General features: G+C 57.4%; 1 protein-coding gene across 1 annotated transcript in view; it reads left to right on the forward strand.

The window, feature by feature from the left end:
* The window catches only part of TTYH2 (tweety family member 2), a 35,147-nt gene that overhangs the window by 4,284 nt on the left and 13,815 nt on the right, over positions 1-17,048 (forward strand). The window contains exons 2-4 of the mRNA XM_043455153.1: positions 4,171-4,343; positions 8,003-8,114; positions 13,293-13,513. Of these exons, the coding sequence (XP_043311088.1) occupies positions 4,171-4,343; positions 8,003-8,114; positions 13,293-13,513 (506 nt within the window). The remainder of the gene's footprint in view (positions 1-4,170; positions 4,344-8,002; positions 8,115-13,292; positions 13,514-17,048) is intronic.

The following is a 17,048-nucleotide window of genomic DNA, read 5'->3' on the forward strand; positions in this document are numbered from 1 at the left end:
GCTTCCTGCAGACAGGACATCCTCCCTGTAACACCCGGAGGTGTGTAACGGAGACCTGCAGAGTCCGCTGGGAGCAGAACTGTTGCCTGTCAGAGGGTGGCAGGGTGAGGCGGGGAGAAGGTTCTGCAGGCTTCTCGTCCCTCCCTCCTTCAGCCCCTCCTGCCTCCAACCTTACCCCTAACCCTGGGCTTCCCAGGTGTCTCAGCAGCAAAGAACCGGCCTGCCAGTGCAGAAGACTCGGGTTTGATCCCCGGGACAGGAAGATCCCCTGGAGAAGGAAATGGCAGCCCACTCCAGTATTCTTGCCTGGGAAACCCCATGGACAGAAGAGCCTGGCGGGCCACTAGTCCATGGGGTCGCAGAGTCGGACATGACTTAGTCACTAAACAACCCAAACCCTGATCTTAGCTCCTCTTCCCCTGTCCTCATGCTCCCAGTGCCGGGAGAAAGTTCTGGAAGAGAACTGCTAACAAAAGGGCCTTCGAGTTTGGATTTCGCAGGCATGGCCTCCCCGGGCCAGGCCAAAGCAGGAATAAAGGAATTGAGGCCAGACGCCCGGCTTGGAAGAGGCCCCTCGGCCTGAGACTCCCAGGGCCCTGCCCGCAGTGCTGGGCTTGCAAGAGGTCAGGGGGCCCGAGTGTGTCGTGAGAGGCTCCAGGGGTGGGGACGGGCTGTGGTTTGGAGAGACTCAGGTGGCACCACCCCAAGTTGTGATCACTTCCCAGAGGTCCTGCCGTGCCGGATGGGGGCCCGTGGTAGAGTCCGTGGGTTTTCCTGTTTGGGGGGAGATCGAGAGTGAGATTTTCTAGGGAAGCTGGGAGGAGGTCTGACTGTCAGCCCGTCTCTGATCTATGCAAAAGGTTTATCCGGGTTTTGTTTTGTTTTGTTTTCGTTAGGACTAACTTATAGGGAAGTGCGCTTTCCTAAGTGTACACCTCAGTGTGTGTGTGTGTGTGTGTGTGTGTGTGTGTGTGAGAGTGTGTGTATGAGACACCACCCAGGCAACGTATATCCCTGATCGCCCAGCAGGCTCCATCTCACCTGACTCCCCCCCGGGGGTGGCTGCATCTCGGGCCCCTGTCACGGCAGATGAGTCCCCGACTGTGCATCTCACATCAGTTAAACCGCACAGCCCGTGCTGTTTCATCTCCCTTGTTTCTTCCCACGTCGCGTCTGTAACACTCACCCGGATCGCTGGCTGTCGCTGCCGCTGACTTTTCACTGCCGCACAGTGTTCCATTCTGTGGCTCTAGCACCTGTTACATGTCAGAGCTCTTGTTGGTGAACTTGGGGTGCTTCCGGCGCTTGGCTCTCACTGCAGTATTAGGCTGCGGTGAACAGTTGTGGGCGGCAGCGGGGACACAAGCCCTCCTTTCTGCCAGGGGAAGGAGGGGGTTGCCGGCTCGAGCGGTTTGCACGCTGCACAGTGGTCTGCATCTTGTGAAGGGGATCCTGGGCTCTAGCAGAGGTGCCTCGGGCCTGCGAGGGCGTGGCCAGGACAAAGCCCTGGCCACCCCTCAGTCAGGGGGCGCTCTGTATAAGTCAGGGGGTGCTCTGCTAAGCGAGTCTGAAGGAAAGGCTCCGCTGCTGCAAATAGTTTGAGAAAGTCTGTGGACACTACTCGGTGCTTCCTAGACTGCAACGGGACACAGCCCTGCCGGTCATCTCTTGGCGCACTCCTGATTCACTGGGTCCGGGGTGGAGCTGGAGATGGTGCATTCTGCATCTCAGAAGAGGTCAGTGCTGCAGTGTTGGTGAACTCCACTTTGAACAGCAAGGCTCTGAACCCCTGTATTTTCTTGGGCTCCAAAATCACTGCAGATGGTGACTGCAACCATGAAATTAAAAGACGCTTGTTCCTTGGAAGAAAAGCTATGACCGACCTAGACAGCATATTAAAAAGCAGAGACATTACTTTGCCAACAAAGGTCCATCTAGTCAAAGCTATGGTTTTTCCAGTGGTCATGTATGGATGTGAAAACTGGACTATAAAGAAAGCCGAGCACCGAAGAATTGATGCTTTTAAACTGTGGTGTTGGAGAAGACTCCTGAGAATCCCTTGAACAGCAAGGAGATCCAACCAGTCCATCCTAAAGGAAATCAGTCCTGAATATTCATTGGAAAGACTGATGCTGAAGCTGAAACTCCAATCCTTTGGCCACCTGATGTGAAGAGCTGACTCATTGGAAAAGACCCTGATGCTGGGAAACATTGAAGACGGGAGGAGAAGAAGGGGACAACAGAGGATGAGATGGTTGAATGGCATCACCGACTCAATGGACACGAGTTTGAGTAAGCTCCGGGAGTTGGTGATGGGCAGGGAGGCCTGGCGTGCTGCAGTCCATGGGTCACAAAGAGTCAGACACGACTGAGCGACTGAACTGACCTGAAACCCCTATCTGTCCTTGACCTTCTTCCCCATGGCCGGGGGCTGCAGGGCCTCCAGGGAGCAAGCGGCTTGCCCTGGGGGTTTGTGCTGGGGGCCGGCAGTGTTAGTTGCCAGTCGCATCCAGTTCTTTTGCTACTTCGTGGACTGTAGCCCACCAGGCTCCTCTGTCCGTGGGATTCTCCAGGCAAGAAGACTGGAGTGTGTAGCCATTTCCTCCTCCGGGGGATCCTCCCGACCCTGAGATCGAGCCCCGTCTCCTGCATTGCAGGCGGGTTCTTTCTGGTCTGAGCCACCAGGGGGCCGACAGGGACGGCTCCTTCCCGCGGTCTCCCCAGGCCAGCCTCCTGGCTCTGTCCATGGGACAAGCCTAGTGGTCCAGGCTCAGGGGCCCCCGCCCCTGCCACCCCAAGAGGACTTCCACAGGGGGGTGTGTGTGTTCATGTCCACTGGGCCTTCCCAACCGCCTGGAGGAGGGGGGCTCGCGCTCCATGCCGCTGAGTCGGGAGGGTGGCAGGGCAGGTTCCTGGCAGCGTCTGTGACGCATTTCTGCCAGGTGGAGGCGAGAGCCACGCTTCGTCACAGCCGCCAATCCCACACCCAGTGGGCCGTCTCCCCTGTCCACTTCCGGGCTGTCCCCATCACTCTGGCCATTTGTCCGTGAGGCTCGGGAGCCTGTCGGTCCAGGTGCCCAGCAGAGCAGCTGCCCCCTCCCCCCTGTGAGGCCCCGCCCCTTCCTGCCAAGATGACCTCAGGCCTCGAGACTGCAGGCCTCAGCCTCCAGGTGTGCGCACGCTCCGGCCTGAGACTTGTGTCCTCCTTAGACCGGAAGGATCCCGGTGTCCCCCCCAGTCTGCCCGTCTCCCCGCCGCGACGGCCCAGGCTGGAGGGCTGGAGGTTCCCAGCTGGGAACGACTCGGGGGCACGTGTGCAGCAGGGCGAAGCGGTCGGCTCAGGAGCCTGACTTAGAGCCAGGTCCTGCCCCGGGGCCATCTGGTGGCCATCTGGCTGAGTCAGGAGACTGGAGGGCAAGGAGTAGGGGGCTCCGGGCCTCCCGGCCGACAGCAGCCCCCTTTGTAGGACCCTGCGGTGCTCGATGGGCCTGAGTCGACATCTCCTCCCTTTCAGAATTCCGGGCTTGACTGCCACCCTTGGCATCTCGGGGCGGCCGTCCCTTTCAGGGTGTGGTGGAAGGAACCTCCGCAGGTGCATCTCCTGACATCCCCCACTCCCCCCGCACGGAGTTGGTCTCTGGTTGGGAAGGGACCCCAACTCCTAAAGCGAGCCTCAGAGGGGGCCGATACACCAGGACGTCTGCCCCAGGCCCCCGCTCAGCTTCTGAGACACCCCGCCCAAGCCCTGCCTCCTCCGGGAGGCCTCGGGTGCTCTGATCATGGGGCCGTCCCTCTCCTCGTCTCCCTCGGTCACACCAAGCATCGCCCACAGACCTCACGGTCCAGGGACAGTTCCTGCTTGTCTCTTGAGTGACTCGGAGCATCCATTAGGCAGGGTGTGGTCCTCACCTTCATCCAGGTGTGTTCGCCCCAGATGGGGAACCAGCCTTGAGCCATGCCCCCTGCCTCCTCTCGTCTCGGTCCTCTGCCCCCTCCCACACCTGAGCTCCATCTCCCCCCACTGCTGGTGCCGGAGGGCAGGGCGCTTTGTACAGAGCAGGAGCGTCAGTCCTGGGAGGAGGGCATCGGATGTAGCAGCCCCACTGAGCTCGGGGCCCTTCCCCGCACCCCCCGGGACCCAGCGCTGACCCCGGTCCTCTCCCTCCTCAGTCGCTGCTGCTCCTGGGGCTGGTGGCCGCCGTCGGCCTGGGCCTGAACCTCGTCTTCCTCGCGGCCTACCTGGTCTGTGCGTGCTGCTGCCGGCAGGACGATGAGGCGCAGACCAAGCGCCCCCGCTCCTGTTGCGTCACCTGGACGGCCGTGGTGGCCGCGCTCATCTGCTGGTGAGTGTCCGTCTGCGCTGGGCCCGGCGGGGGCGGGGAGGTCGCAGCGCAGAGGTGTGAGAAGGACACAGCGGACGAAAAGCGGTCCTGACCATCTGGGTCTCGCCCGTGGTCAGCCCCTTGACCAGGACACCCCTTCCTCACCTTCCACCTCCAGCCCCACCCCATCAATAACCCACCCCAGGTGGCTCATCAGTTGTCTGCCCACGTGGTCGTGCCTGAGCTCCAGGAACCTGGGTGGGAGAGCCTGTCTCAGGGGTGCATGCGGTCCCCTTTCTCGCCAGGTGGTAGGAATCAAGATGTCCCGGGTGGTTATGGGAAGCTCCCTAGCATCCTGGGCCGCCACCCCCGGTGTGAGCCTCTCCAGCCCGGCAAGGAGCTCCCTGGGCAGTTGATGGGTGACAACTCTGCCCTCTGTGTCCCATCCCCTCCCAGCTGCCGCCCTGGGTCTGCAATCAGAGTCTGACTCCAGCCCAGATCAATTCCATCTTCTACAAGATCAATAGCTCTTAGCGCCCTCGGCCAGCTCTTCTCTGCTCCAATAGTGAGAATCTCTAACTTCGTGTCAGAGCCGAGCTATTGCTCAAGAAGTGTCCACACACATGGGCCTTGTTTTCTCAAGAGCTGTATTTTTCTTGTTTTCTTTCTTTCTTTCTTTTTTAAATATTCACTTATTTATTTGGCTGCACGAGGTTTTAGTTGAGGCATGCAGGGTCTCATTCCCTGACCAGGGATTGAACCTGGGCCTCCTGCATTGGGAGCACAGAGTCTTAGCTACCGGACCACCAGGGAAGTCCCTGGAGTTGTTTTTCCGTGTTTTTGTATCTACAAAGGTTTTCCCAAAAGCCTCAGGCCAGCCTGAAACACTCTAGGAGATGCTCCTGCTGGATTTGACCCACTGTCTCTGGATGGGACAGGCAGACAGGGTCCAGTGAGCCTGGGCCCTGAGGATGCCCGGGGACTCGTCCCCTGCGGCCCACAGCGCCACCCCAAGGCCTTCTTTTCTCCATTAGATCATGTTCACCATCTGTCCTGCCTGCCATGTGGGGCTGCAGGGTGGAGGGATCTGGGGTGAGTGCAATGGAGGTCAGCAGTTACGGTCACTGGAGTCGAGCTCAGATCAGAGCTGAGTTGAGGGAGGGAGGCAGGGACAGGAGTCAACGAAAGCAGGAGGAGGAGAGATCCAGAGTGAGGCTGGGGGGATGAGGAGGGAGCAGTCTCGCGGAGCTCTGATGCCGGGCTGGTGCCGTTAAGGGGGTTCAAAGCTGGGTGACTAGTTCTGGGTGAATGCAAAGGGTATTGATTTACGTGTTGGTTCACCAAAATGTAGCTGAAGCACGCGCGTGCACGCGTGCGTCAGACCCACGAAGCAGACAGGAACCTTGTTTCAAAATGCACGTTTTCAGACCACCCTGATAACAATGGGTGCAGCGTGGGCCGCCCCCCGTACCTGCACTTGTAACGGGTCTTCCAGGTGATGTGTCCTGCGGTCCATGGACCATTTCCCGAGACACAATGAATGAGGGGTCAAGGGCGCCCTGGAAGGAGGATTCTGTAACAGCCTCCCAGGGGATTCCATAGCAGGTCCTGTCCCTGTCAAAGAAAAAAGATAAGTGTAAACACATGTAGCTTCACCCCAACCCCCAAAACCAGTGTTTGGGACGAAAACTCGAGGAGGCTGTTCGATGACTCTTCGGAGGACCCCCAGTGGTGTGAGTCAGATAAAATACGATCAATGACAGAAGCAAGATTCGAGATGATTTGCTCGGGCTGGAATGTTGGACCAAAACCAACCAGATGAAATTTCACGGAGATGGATTTAGAGTTCTGCTTTTGGTTAAAACAAAACAAAAGTCAGCACAGCACTAGAGGAAGGAGGAGCACCTGGGCTTCGCGGCGGTCCTTGGGGCGAAACCAGGGGTGTTTGTGGACCACAGGTTCAGTGGTGGAGAGGGAGGACCCCAGGGCATTAGCCCCAAGCTCGGAGCTGGAGGGACCGCCTGGGCTTGGGAGCGTCACTCAGAGCACTGACCGACCCCAGAGAGTGGAACCAGATGTAGACCAGGGTCTGGAGGACACGCTTGACTGGAAGCGTGATAAGGAGGGTGATACGGAGCCCCCTTCAGATGTCCAGCAGGTCATCTTGCAGAATTGGAGGCTTGTTCCAGGCTGGCCCTGAGGACAGCCAGAAACCAGTGGGTATGTGGTTTAAGGAGGTAGGCTTCAGCTCAACATAAGAAGGGACTTTATGGACTTTCCTGGTATTCCAGTGGTGAAGAATCCGCCCGCCGATGCCGGGGACATGGGTTTGATCCCTGGTCCAGGGAGATCCCACCTGCTGCAGGGAAGCTAAGCCTGTGTGCCACGGGAAAGACAGGCCCACACGTCACAATAAAGAGAAGGACTTTCTGGGAGCCAGAACTTTTCAGTAGGATGGGCAGCGTGGGGGGGTGGGGGAAGGATAGAGAACAGAGGGAGGTCCCCAACACTACAAGGATTTCACGAGACTTCAGTGGTCCCCAAGCCCACATGTGTCAAGGGTCCCCTGGGGAACCCGAAAGATACGGGTTCCTGGGCCCCTCCCTGACTTACTGCCAGCATCAGAATCCCTGGGGCCCAGCCAGCAAAATCTTCCACCCTTCGAAGCCCCGGGACTAGAGAACAGGAATGTTTTCCTGTGGGCTAAACAAAACGTGCTGTAGAACTAGTTGGTCAGGCCAGGGCCTGCTGGCCCAGAGCCATCCCCTCATTGCCTGGCCAACACACTTGCGAGAACTTTAGACCACCCCCTCTCCCCTACCGCCAGGAAAGAGTCCCTCAGCTGAAGTCAAACACTGGCTCTAATGGATGCTTAGAGCCTCTTGCATCATAATTGCTAAGATTTAGTGATGCTGGGAAAGACTGAGATCAGGAGGAGAAGAGGGTGGCAGAGGATGAGATGGGTGGATGGCATCAATGGACATGAATCTGAGCAAAACGTGGGAGATAGTGAAGGACGGGGAAGCCTGGCGTGCTGCAGTCCAAGGGGTCGCAAAGAGTTAGATATGACTTGGCGACTGAGCAACAACAATAGTAGAAGCAACCAAGATGCCCTTCGGGAGGTGAACGGCTAAATTGTTTTTATTCAAACAATGGGATATTATTCAGCTCTCAAAGAAAAATGAACTATCAAGCCACGAAAGGACATGGAGGAGTCTTAAATGCACATGAAAAGGCTACGTACTGTATGATTCCAATCATATGACGTTTGGAAAAGGCAAAACTATGGAAACAGTGAACACATGAATGGTTGCCAGGGTTTGCGGAGCGGGGAGGGGTGGCAAGGTAGAGCACAAAGGATCTTAAGGGCCGTGGAAGTGCGTGTGATACTACAATGGCCGACACATGTCCTTCTACTTCAAGAGTGACCCTACCGTAAACTGTGGACTTTGGGTGATAATGGTATGTCCTCATAGGTTCATCAGTTGTAACAGTCGTTCCACTCTGGTGGGGGCTGTGGATGGTGGGAGAGTCTGTGTGAGTGAGGGGCTAGACCACGGGGACTTTCATATACTCTCCATTCAAGTTCATCCTGCAGTTAAAACGGCACTCAAAAATAGCATGCTGAAAAAAACCGTCTCCTCCGGGTGTCACCTCTAACTTTGGGGTCTTGCCCACAGCGCTGCGGTGGGCGCGGGTTTCTATGGAAACAGCGAGGCCAACGACGGGGTGTACCAGCTGCTCTACGCCCTGGACAACGCCAACCACACCTTCTCCGGGATTGATGTGCTGGTAAGGTCCCGGGCAGCCAGGCGCAGGCCACGAGGTCAACCTGGTCCCCACAGATGCCCCGGTCAGATCCCGGCCCGCTCGGCTCCAAGGGGGTTGGTCCCGCAAGGAGCAGACAGGCCATGTCTGCTCCCCAGGCAGGGGTGGGAGTATAGACCCAAGGAGAAAGGTGGATGGGGCCTGGGGTGGGGGAGGGCAGGACGGCCGTGCGATCGAATCCTACCCACCTTTAGGAGCACTGTGCCCAAGAGGTTCTTGAATGTGGAAGATCAGGCCCCACCACTGCCACCCCCCGCCTCCACCGACACACACAGGTTTTTTACTGGTTTATTTGTTTTTGGCTGCACTGGGTCTTTGTTGCTGCAGGGCTTTCTTCCAGCTGCAGTGAGTGGGTTGCTCTCTTGCGCTGTCTTCTCTTGTTGCAGAGCACAGACTCCAGGGCCCACGGGCTTCCGTAGCTGCAGCTCCCGGGCCCTGGAGGGCCAGCGCAGTAGTTGTGACACTCCGGCTCAGTTGCTCTGCAGCACGTGGGATCTTCCCGACCCAGGGATCAAACCCGCGTCCCCTGCGTCGGCAGGCGGCTCCTTTCCCACTGAGCCACCAGGGAAGCCCCTCCCAGTGTTTTCTGTGTTCACTCTCAGCGCTGAGTACAGAGTGGCGTGGGTCGGGTCTAGGAGATGTCAGGGGAAAACTTCAGAATCAAGTGGAGAGCCCTGAAGCCAGCACGGTGTGCTTCGGGCCCTGCTTTCCAGGCACCGTGGCTCCAGCTGGGGGCTCAGGGTGAAGGACATGCGGAGGAGAGGCGGGATTTTTAGCCCACGGCAGTGGTCCACTTGCTGAGCCTCGAGGGCGGGGAGGCAGGGTCTTCGAAAACAGAGCCCTTGCCCCCACCTGCTCCTCACGTTCACGCGCCAGGTCTTTCCAGCTGATTTCCCAGCAGCCCCAGTGTCCCGGGAGCCAGGCTCCAGGGCAGTTTTCAGAAACGCCAGCTGCTGGGCGTCCACCCTGGGCCAGGTCCCCAGCAGAGGGGTGACCTCAACCAACGGCCGATTGTGTCCGGCGGCCTCAGCCACTCAATCCGGCCCCGACCGGAGCGTGTGGACTTCATCCCGGTGCTGCTGGAAGAGGATTCTGGAGGAGGACTCGACCCCATCACACCCCCCCTCCCTTAAGCTCCTCTAAGGCCTTAATCCCCCAGCTCTCCGGGGACCAGCTCCCTTAAAGAGACAGCTGTGCTGGTCTTCGGGTGGGGTGGCCGGGTGCTGGCCGCCCTGGCTCTGGCCTCAGATAAAGTCCTTCTGGGAAGCCAAGGGTCACAGGCCAGACGAGGGGCCCCGCTCTCCTGCTGAGTTCATCCGTCCACCCTTTGTGCCTGCTGGGGCCCATCCCTGGGGAGCAGGAGCTAGCTGTCCGGACCCTGGCTGGGGCAGCTGTGATGGGGCAAGTGTGCGGCGGCGGGTGGAGAAGCTGGGGGACCAGCACAGGGGGCCCTGGGCACGCCCTGGCCTGGGGCGGGGCTCACTCCCTGGGGACCCCTACCCTCACTTCTGCTCTGATGTGGAAGGGGCCCCACCCTCCAGCCCCAGACCCCCTGGGGGAAGAACTCACTCTCCAAAGGAGAATCTCTGGGGAAGCCCGGGAGCCATGCCCTTCACTGGCTGACCTGTGACCATTATCAGAATGACCTGTGGCTCCCCCAGGGACCGAGGAAGAAAGTCCGCCAGCCATCCTGATGGGAAAACAAATTCTTCATGTCTTTATCGTCCAGAGATGAGCTGGGACTGGGACCCCCAGGCTGGGCCCCTCGCCCCATGCTGAGAGTGCCCCAGGGCCAGGGCCACTGCCTGGAGAGGCAGGCCCTGTGCTGGGCCTCCAGGGCTGGTTTTGACCTTGGGGTGGGCTCCCAGGACCCCTAGTCACAAGGGCTCCCAGGAGGCAGCAGATCTTAGAGGGCCCCCAGATCTGCGGGGTGAAGGCCAAATATCAGATGAGTGATGGCCAATGAGATGGTGCCTGTGAAAGTGCCTGGTAATCTACAAAGAACTCTCCAAATGGTGGGGGAGCTATGCTAATGGTGCCATTATTATAATTACTATAGTAATACATATTACTGTTATTACCACGGAAGAGTGGAAGCTTTGATTGGGGGCGGGGGCGGGGAACTCAGACCTGGGCCAGAGCAAGGTGGGCCCTCCCAGGCTCCCCTCCTGGACCAGGAGGCCCAGGTGTGCGCCCTCCCGGCCTGGGGGAGCCCTGAGCCACGGTTGGCAGCAGGGTGCTGAGGCAGCTGATTTGGGGGGTCAGAAAGGGTCACTTGGGAGTGCCGTGGGTGGATCCTTTCCCTGGATCCAGTGACCCCACCTGGACCTCACTCAGGGCGCCTCTAACCCATTGGTGCTCGGTCGCTTCAGCCATGCCCGACTCTGTGACCCCCCGGACTGCAGCCCACCAGGCTCCTCTGTCCATGGGATTCTCCAGGCAAGAACCCTGGAGTGGGTTGCCATGCCCTCCTCCGGGGGCTCTTCCTGACCCAGGGATCGAACCCTCATCTCCCGTGTATCCTGCATAGCACTTCTTTACCACTGAGACTGAGCCATCAGGGAAGCCCGTTGGAGTCTCGGCTTGAAACCACGGCCTGGGACTCTACACCTCTGGGAGCTCGGCTGGCTCGGGTGTGAGCTGGCAGCCGGCCTGTGGGCATGCCTTTGGGTGAAAGAACTGGTGTGGCTGCCCCAAGGTGGGGAGTTGGTACCTTTCAGAACTCAGTACTAGAACCCAGGGGTCTGGTCTCAGCCCTTCCCCTCCAGGCTCTGGGATGCGGGGCCTGTCCCCAGCCTGCCTAGGCTCCACCCCTTCACCTCCTGCCTGTCTAGAAAACCCCATTCCCTCCCTCTCTGAGAAGGAGCTTCCTCCCGGTCAGAGATTTTCAAACTTGAGCTTGCATCAGAATCCCCTGGGGGGCTTGACAGACGCAGATGGCGGCCCCTCCCCCGTCCCCAGACTCTCCGCTGAGAATCTGCGTTGAGAATTTGTTCCCAGCTGATGATGCGAGGCCGCTGGTCCAGGGGCCGCAGCTGGAGAATGCCTGCTCCATCCTCCGGGGTAACAGCTTCCTCCACCTGCTAGCTTGCCCCTGACTTCGCCCCAACTTGGGGAGCTGAGCCAGCCCTCTTGATCCGAAGAGTTTCTCTTCCCCATGGGAGAGCCTATTCCATCTCTGAGTGTCCCCCCCCTCCCTGTCTCCCTTTGGGGAGCTCTGTGCGGAGCCTCTAAGGGCTGGGGGCCGAATGGGGAAGGGGCAGGTATAAGTGGGTCAGCGCTGTAATTTTAATTTTTTTCTGTTTTGTTTGGTTTCCTATGGGAAGACATCAGGAGGAAAAGAAGGCCTGGCAGATGTTTGCTGGCTTGTGTGTGTGTATGCGCTGCTTTTTTAAATTTTTTTCCAAGGAGGAATTTAAGAAATAGAGAAGTGAAACATTTTAGAGCTACGGAAGGGGAAAGAAGTGATCTTATAGGAGAAGTTTGCAGAGCATTTTTAACATCCTTGTGGTCTAAAGTGAGTTAGGTTTCATACAGGAATACGGAAACATCACACAGAGCGGGTTCTGCTGCCAGCGTTGACGTTTATGAACACTGCCTTTGGATCAGTGGCTGCAAAGCGCTTGTCCGGTGACCTTACTAAATTGAAGAGGAGCGTTTGTCCGGGTGAGGGTTAGTTGTTGAATTTACCAGCGTGTGTGCCCAGCGTCTCTGCACTTTGGTATCTCTTCGTCGTTAACCAGCTTGTAAGAACCAGGAACAAGCCAGAAAAGGGAACAAGCCGCTGACGCTGGAAAAAATCAAATGCAACAAAGGGGGCCATTCTCTTCTGTGGAGCCAGGAACTCACAGCACAGCACAGATGTGAAAGGCTGTGGAGTTGCTATCAAGCCCCTCTAACTCGCAGAAATAGCATTTGCTGCCAGGAGTGGGGTCTAATCATCTCTCCGTGGAGCTCTCACCCTGGGAAGTTTCTAAACATTCTTCTGGGTCTTTGTGTTTGGTTTTTGTTTTGTTTGTTTGTTTTTGGCCACACCGCAAAGCTTGCAGGATCTTAGTTCCCCAACCAGGGATTAAGCCCATGCCCTCGGCAGTGAAAGTGCAGAGCGCCGACCACGGGACCTCCAGGGAATTCCCGCTCTGGGTCATTTTTCTCTTCCCTGCAGACCTGGGGAGCTGAAGCCTGCCTGAACGATTAGCACACGCTCCCCGATTCCAGCCAGTTGTGTCTGTTGGTGAAACGTGACCGTTTCAGAGCAACCAAGCCCTTCCTCCCCTCTTGCCGGCACCCAGGCTCAGAGCAGGACTGGGGGGACGGTGCTTGGAATTCTTGGGCTGGGTCTCAGGGCCCTGCCAGGACCCTACATCTGGGCTGTTGAGAAGCATCTTTCCAATCCTTACGGTCCTTGTTTGCAAGCCCAGGACAGTCACCGCCGTTGACCTCCTCTCTACTTGTGAGCGGAGAGATGCTTCCTTCAAGGTCTGCTCAACTCCACGCGGGGCAGACGTGGGGGCCCAGGAGGGTGGTGAGCACAGAGAAGGCACCGGTTTCCTCCTCCCGTCACGTGCGTGTCCGGGCAGCATCGGATCTGCCTGTATCATTTCAAAGTCCCATTGTTCTGGACTCGGGTTCAGGACGCTGTGAGCCGCCGCTCGCTCCGCAACAAAGCCTTTCTCTTGTGAGATGCTGAGAAAGCCTATTGTGGGAACCAAAGGTCAGGTAGCAGCGGAGGGATTCTTTGGTTTAAACGTTTTATTCCTCACCCTCAACAAGAACTCACCGTCCAAAGTGTTTAAACTTGGGAGAGAATCTTCAAGGAAGGAAGAAAAATGGCTTCTCTTGTTTGTTTCCCCATCTGGCTCTGTCTTCCTAGGAAGGCACTGGGTCTTGGAGGCCGGGTCCTGGTTAGGACTAGATGGGGCCTGTCCCCCGGATAGAGGGACCCTCAGGCTGGGTAGGTAGGGGGAGGCTCTGCCATCCATTCTCCACCCAGACCACAGCCTCATGACTTCAGGGCTGGAGGCGCCCGTGGAGCACTCCCTCAAGGCCAAGTTCTTGCCCTCCAGTTTGAATCAGACGGTGTACCCCCTCCGGCTTCCTCCCCTGCCAAGGTCAGACTCATAAGCCCCTCCCCCTCCGCAGGTGTCAGGAACCACCCAGAAGATGCAGGTGGACCTGGAACAGCACCTCGCCCGGCTGGGTGAGATCTTCGCCGCCCGGGGCGATTACCTCCAGACGCTGAAGTTCTTGCATCAGACGGCGGGCAGCATCATTGTCCAGATGGCAGGGGTGCCCGCGTGGACAGAGGTCACTGAGGAGCTGACCGAACTGGCCAACCAGACCAGCTACGTGGAGTACTACAGGTGAGGGCTCCCGGGAGAGCCAAGTTCTTGGTCAGGGGGAGGGGGCCACCCTAGCTTCCTTCAGCAGAGCCAACATCTTGGGCTCCAGCAGGGAAGTGCCACCAGAAGGTCTCACTAAGCCATTGTCTGAAATCAGAGGGCACGAGAGCTCGTGGGGGCCAAGTGGAGGCAGCGAGTGCAAGCAGCTTGTACACGCAGGCACTGAGCCCCCAGGAGGGGCAGTGACGAGCCAAGATCTCAGGCTGCACCTGGCCGCCCACCCAGCACACAGCAGGGGGCTCTTCTGAGACCAGCATCCTCAGGGCTGAGTGAAGTGCAGGCGGTTTACGCGTTCCTCTCCTTCTCGGATTGAGGGGCCAGGGCTCCTTGCACCTGCAGACCCAGCCCCAGAGGAGCAAGGGGTTGGGGAGATGGCAGCCCCTTTGGCAGCACAGAGCTTCCCCTGGTGGCAACTGCTTAGCAAGCTCAGAGATGCCCCCCAGCCTCAGAGATGCCCAAAACCGGAGTGATGAGGGCTGCAGGGCACCACCCCACCTTTGCCATAATCAGGTATGCAGACTCACTCCTGCGTCCTTGGACCTCTGGGGTTTCGTTTATGTCTCCCCTGCCTCCCCATCACCCAAACCCCATCCTAGGTGACGGCGGTGGGCACAGGCCAGCTGACCGGGGATCGGCTGCCCTCAGTTCACGTGGAGGGTCTGGTGAGGGTCAGGTGAAGGTCACTCCGGGAACAACCAAGAAAGGAGGCGGCGGTCCAGATTTGGGGGGCTCCCAGCAGAAGGGTGACGTGCACTCACGGCTTACATGTCCCAGTACACTCAGGGCAGAGCGCCTGGCTCAGAGGGGGCGCGGGGGATGCAGGAGCCCTGGGAGCAAGCATCTATCCTCTGGATGCCCCTTGCCCTCCCGAGTTTCTTGCCTCTGCTTCAAGCCACCGGCAAAGGTCACAGTCTCCACCACAACGTTGCACAATTTACTCTGGATTCATTTCCGCTTTATGAGAAAGCCACACTCCAGGCTGAGCTAATACTGACCTCAAGAAGATGCTCCTGGTGGCCTCTGGACCTCCCCATCCAGGCCTCTCCATTCCCTGGGGTAAGAGATGGACAGGCCCCGAGGACAGCAGAGGAAGCTCGGGAGGCCCCCAGTTCTGGACAGTGCTCTGCGTTCCTCCCCTGCCTGCCCATCCAGCCCCTGCCCTCCCAGACACGTCACCCAGATTTTTCTTGTCTTTTTTTTTTTTTGCCCACATGTCCCAAGTAACCAAAAGGAAACTGCCAACTCTAGGGACTAGCTGTGACCTGTGACCCAAAACTGGCATCTGATTAGTCCCGTGACATGGGGGACAGTCACTGTCTCAGCCTCTGAAACCTTTTTTGTCACGGGAAGCGGTGTCCACTTCGACCCTGCCGCTCTCCGAGTGGCCCTCGCCTGGGACCGTGTCTGAGCACTACATTGCGTGTGTGCCGTCGTGTCTGGCTCGTCGCCACCCCATGGCCTGTAGCCCGCCAGGCTCCCCTCTCCATGGAATTTTTCTCAGGCAAGAATCCTGGAGTGGGGTGCCATTTCCTTCTCCAGGGAACCTTCCCGGCCCAGAGATCGAAGCCGGGTCTCCCGCTTGGCAGGCAGATTCTTTACCACTGAGCCACCAGAGCTCTGAAAGGAACCAGGCTCCCTTGGGAAAGTGTCTGATTCCAGGTTTGGGTAGGGACTATACCCGATGAGTCTGGACCAAGCTCAGAAAGACAAGCATGTCATCCAGAAGGGGCTCACGTAGGCTCTTGCATCTCCTGCATTGGTAGGTAGGTTCTTCATCACTGAGGCACCTGGGAAGCCATGTATACCGAAGGGCTTAATGTGGGCATTTTGAGAATGACTTTGGTGAAATAAATCAGAATGTAAACATCAAAGGGGCTTATTTTTTAAGATGATTTTATAAAAACTGGGGGTAAGGGTGGCGACAACTGCACGCATCTATTTCAGTGAGGGTGATGGAGAGGGTCTCCTGGAACCCCATCCCCAAATTCCTCCCCTTGTCCAAGTCTGCTTCAAGGTGGACACCTGTGGCTCTGGAACGCTGCTGACGTTCTGCCCCTTCCCCTCATCTGCCCTTTGTTCCCTGCCCTGGCACAAAAGCCTCATTTTATTCTTCATGAGCTCCCCAGCCCCAGGGGCCGGGTCTCCTTGGGACCAGCCTCCCCACCTTTGCTTTCCGGATGGTGCTGGAGCCCAGCCACCCAGCTGAGAAAGTTCTTCTTAGTACTTTTACACAAGGCCCGGCTACGTATTAGAGGCAATTAAAAGCCCAGAGACTGCTCTCCAGAGGCTTCCGAAGGGCGTTAAGGAGCCAGCGCGTCCACGCCGGATGTGGGAGGAGCTGGGGCCCCGGGGGCGTGGCTCCTGGGAGAGCCGAGTCCTTGGTCAGATGCTCATCCCCAGGTCATCAGCCAGCTCCTTTGGGGAAGCGCATCCGCCTCTCAGAGCTGTTTCCAGGAAACTTTTATAAGGCGAGGAGGCGGGGATGCAGAGAGAGCAGGCTGAAACATAATCTTAGAGCTGCATGATCGTGGAGCTTCGACTCGGTCCTACCTCGATTTCCTGCCAATGTGCCGAGTAGGGGAGAGAAGGGTAACAAGAAACCATTGGGTGTGAAATGGGAAACCAGGATTTTGAGGGGCTCCAGGCAGCTGGCCCTGTCTGTTGCAGGAAGGCTCGGAGCGTCTGGAATTCCTGGGCCAGCCTCTTTTCCCCCTGGCCTTGGTTTTCCAATCTGTAGAATGGGATTCCAGCGCTCGATGGTCCCAAGGTTCTATTTAATTTTTGGCTGCACTGGGTATTCCTTACTGGGCTTGGACTTTCTCCCGTTGTGAGGAACGGGAGCTGCTCTTCGTGGCACTGCACCATCGTTAAAGATGCAGGCCTCTTAGGAGCTTTCTTAGGTCCGTGGCTATGATCCATCACAGCTATGATCCGTGGCATAGCTCCGTCAGACCTCGCCTGGTCTGACACTGTGTGTGCCTTCTAGAAGCAACGGGAACCAGGGTCCAAATACATGACTCCCAGGAGGCTGCCAAGAGATGGTTTAGACCTGCTATGTCCATGGCGTGGCCACTGGTCACGTGTGGCTGTTGGAACGAAGGCTGTGAGGGACTTCCCTGGTGGTCCAGTGGTTCGGACTCTGCACTTTTGTTGCAGGGGGTGCGGGATCAATCCCTGGTTGAGGAAGATCCCGCAGGGCCCACAGCCAAAAAAAAACAGTAACTGAAAGGGTGGGCTGTACACCAGAGACTATCACATTATTAGAAATCAGCTATACTCCAATATAAAGTAAAAATAAATTTAAAAACGAAACAAGATAAGAGATATATATTATACAACATGAGTATAGCCAATATTTTATAGTAACTATAGATGGAGTATAACCTTTAAAAATTGTGAGTCATTTATTACACACCTGTAACTTACATAATATTATATAGTAACTACAGTTCTAAAGAGAGAAAGTAAAAGAAAGGAGAAGTTCATTTCCTCAGTT

The sequence above is a fragment of the Cervus canadensis genome, chromosome 1 (assembly GCF_019320065.1).
Source record: "Cervus canadensis isolate Bull #8, Minnesota chromosome 1, ASM1932006v1, whole genome shotgun sequence".
NCBI classification, from domain to species: domain Eukaryota; kingdom Metazoa; phylum Chordata; class Mammalia; order Artiodactyla; family Cervidae; genus Cervus; species Cervus canadensis.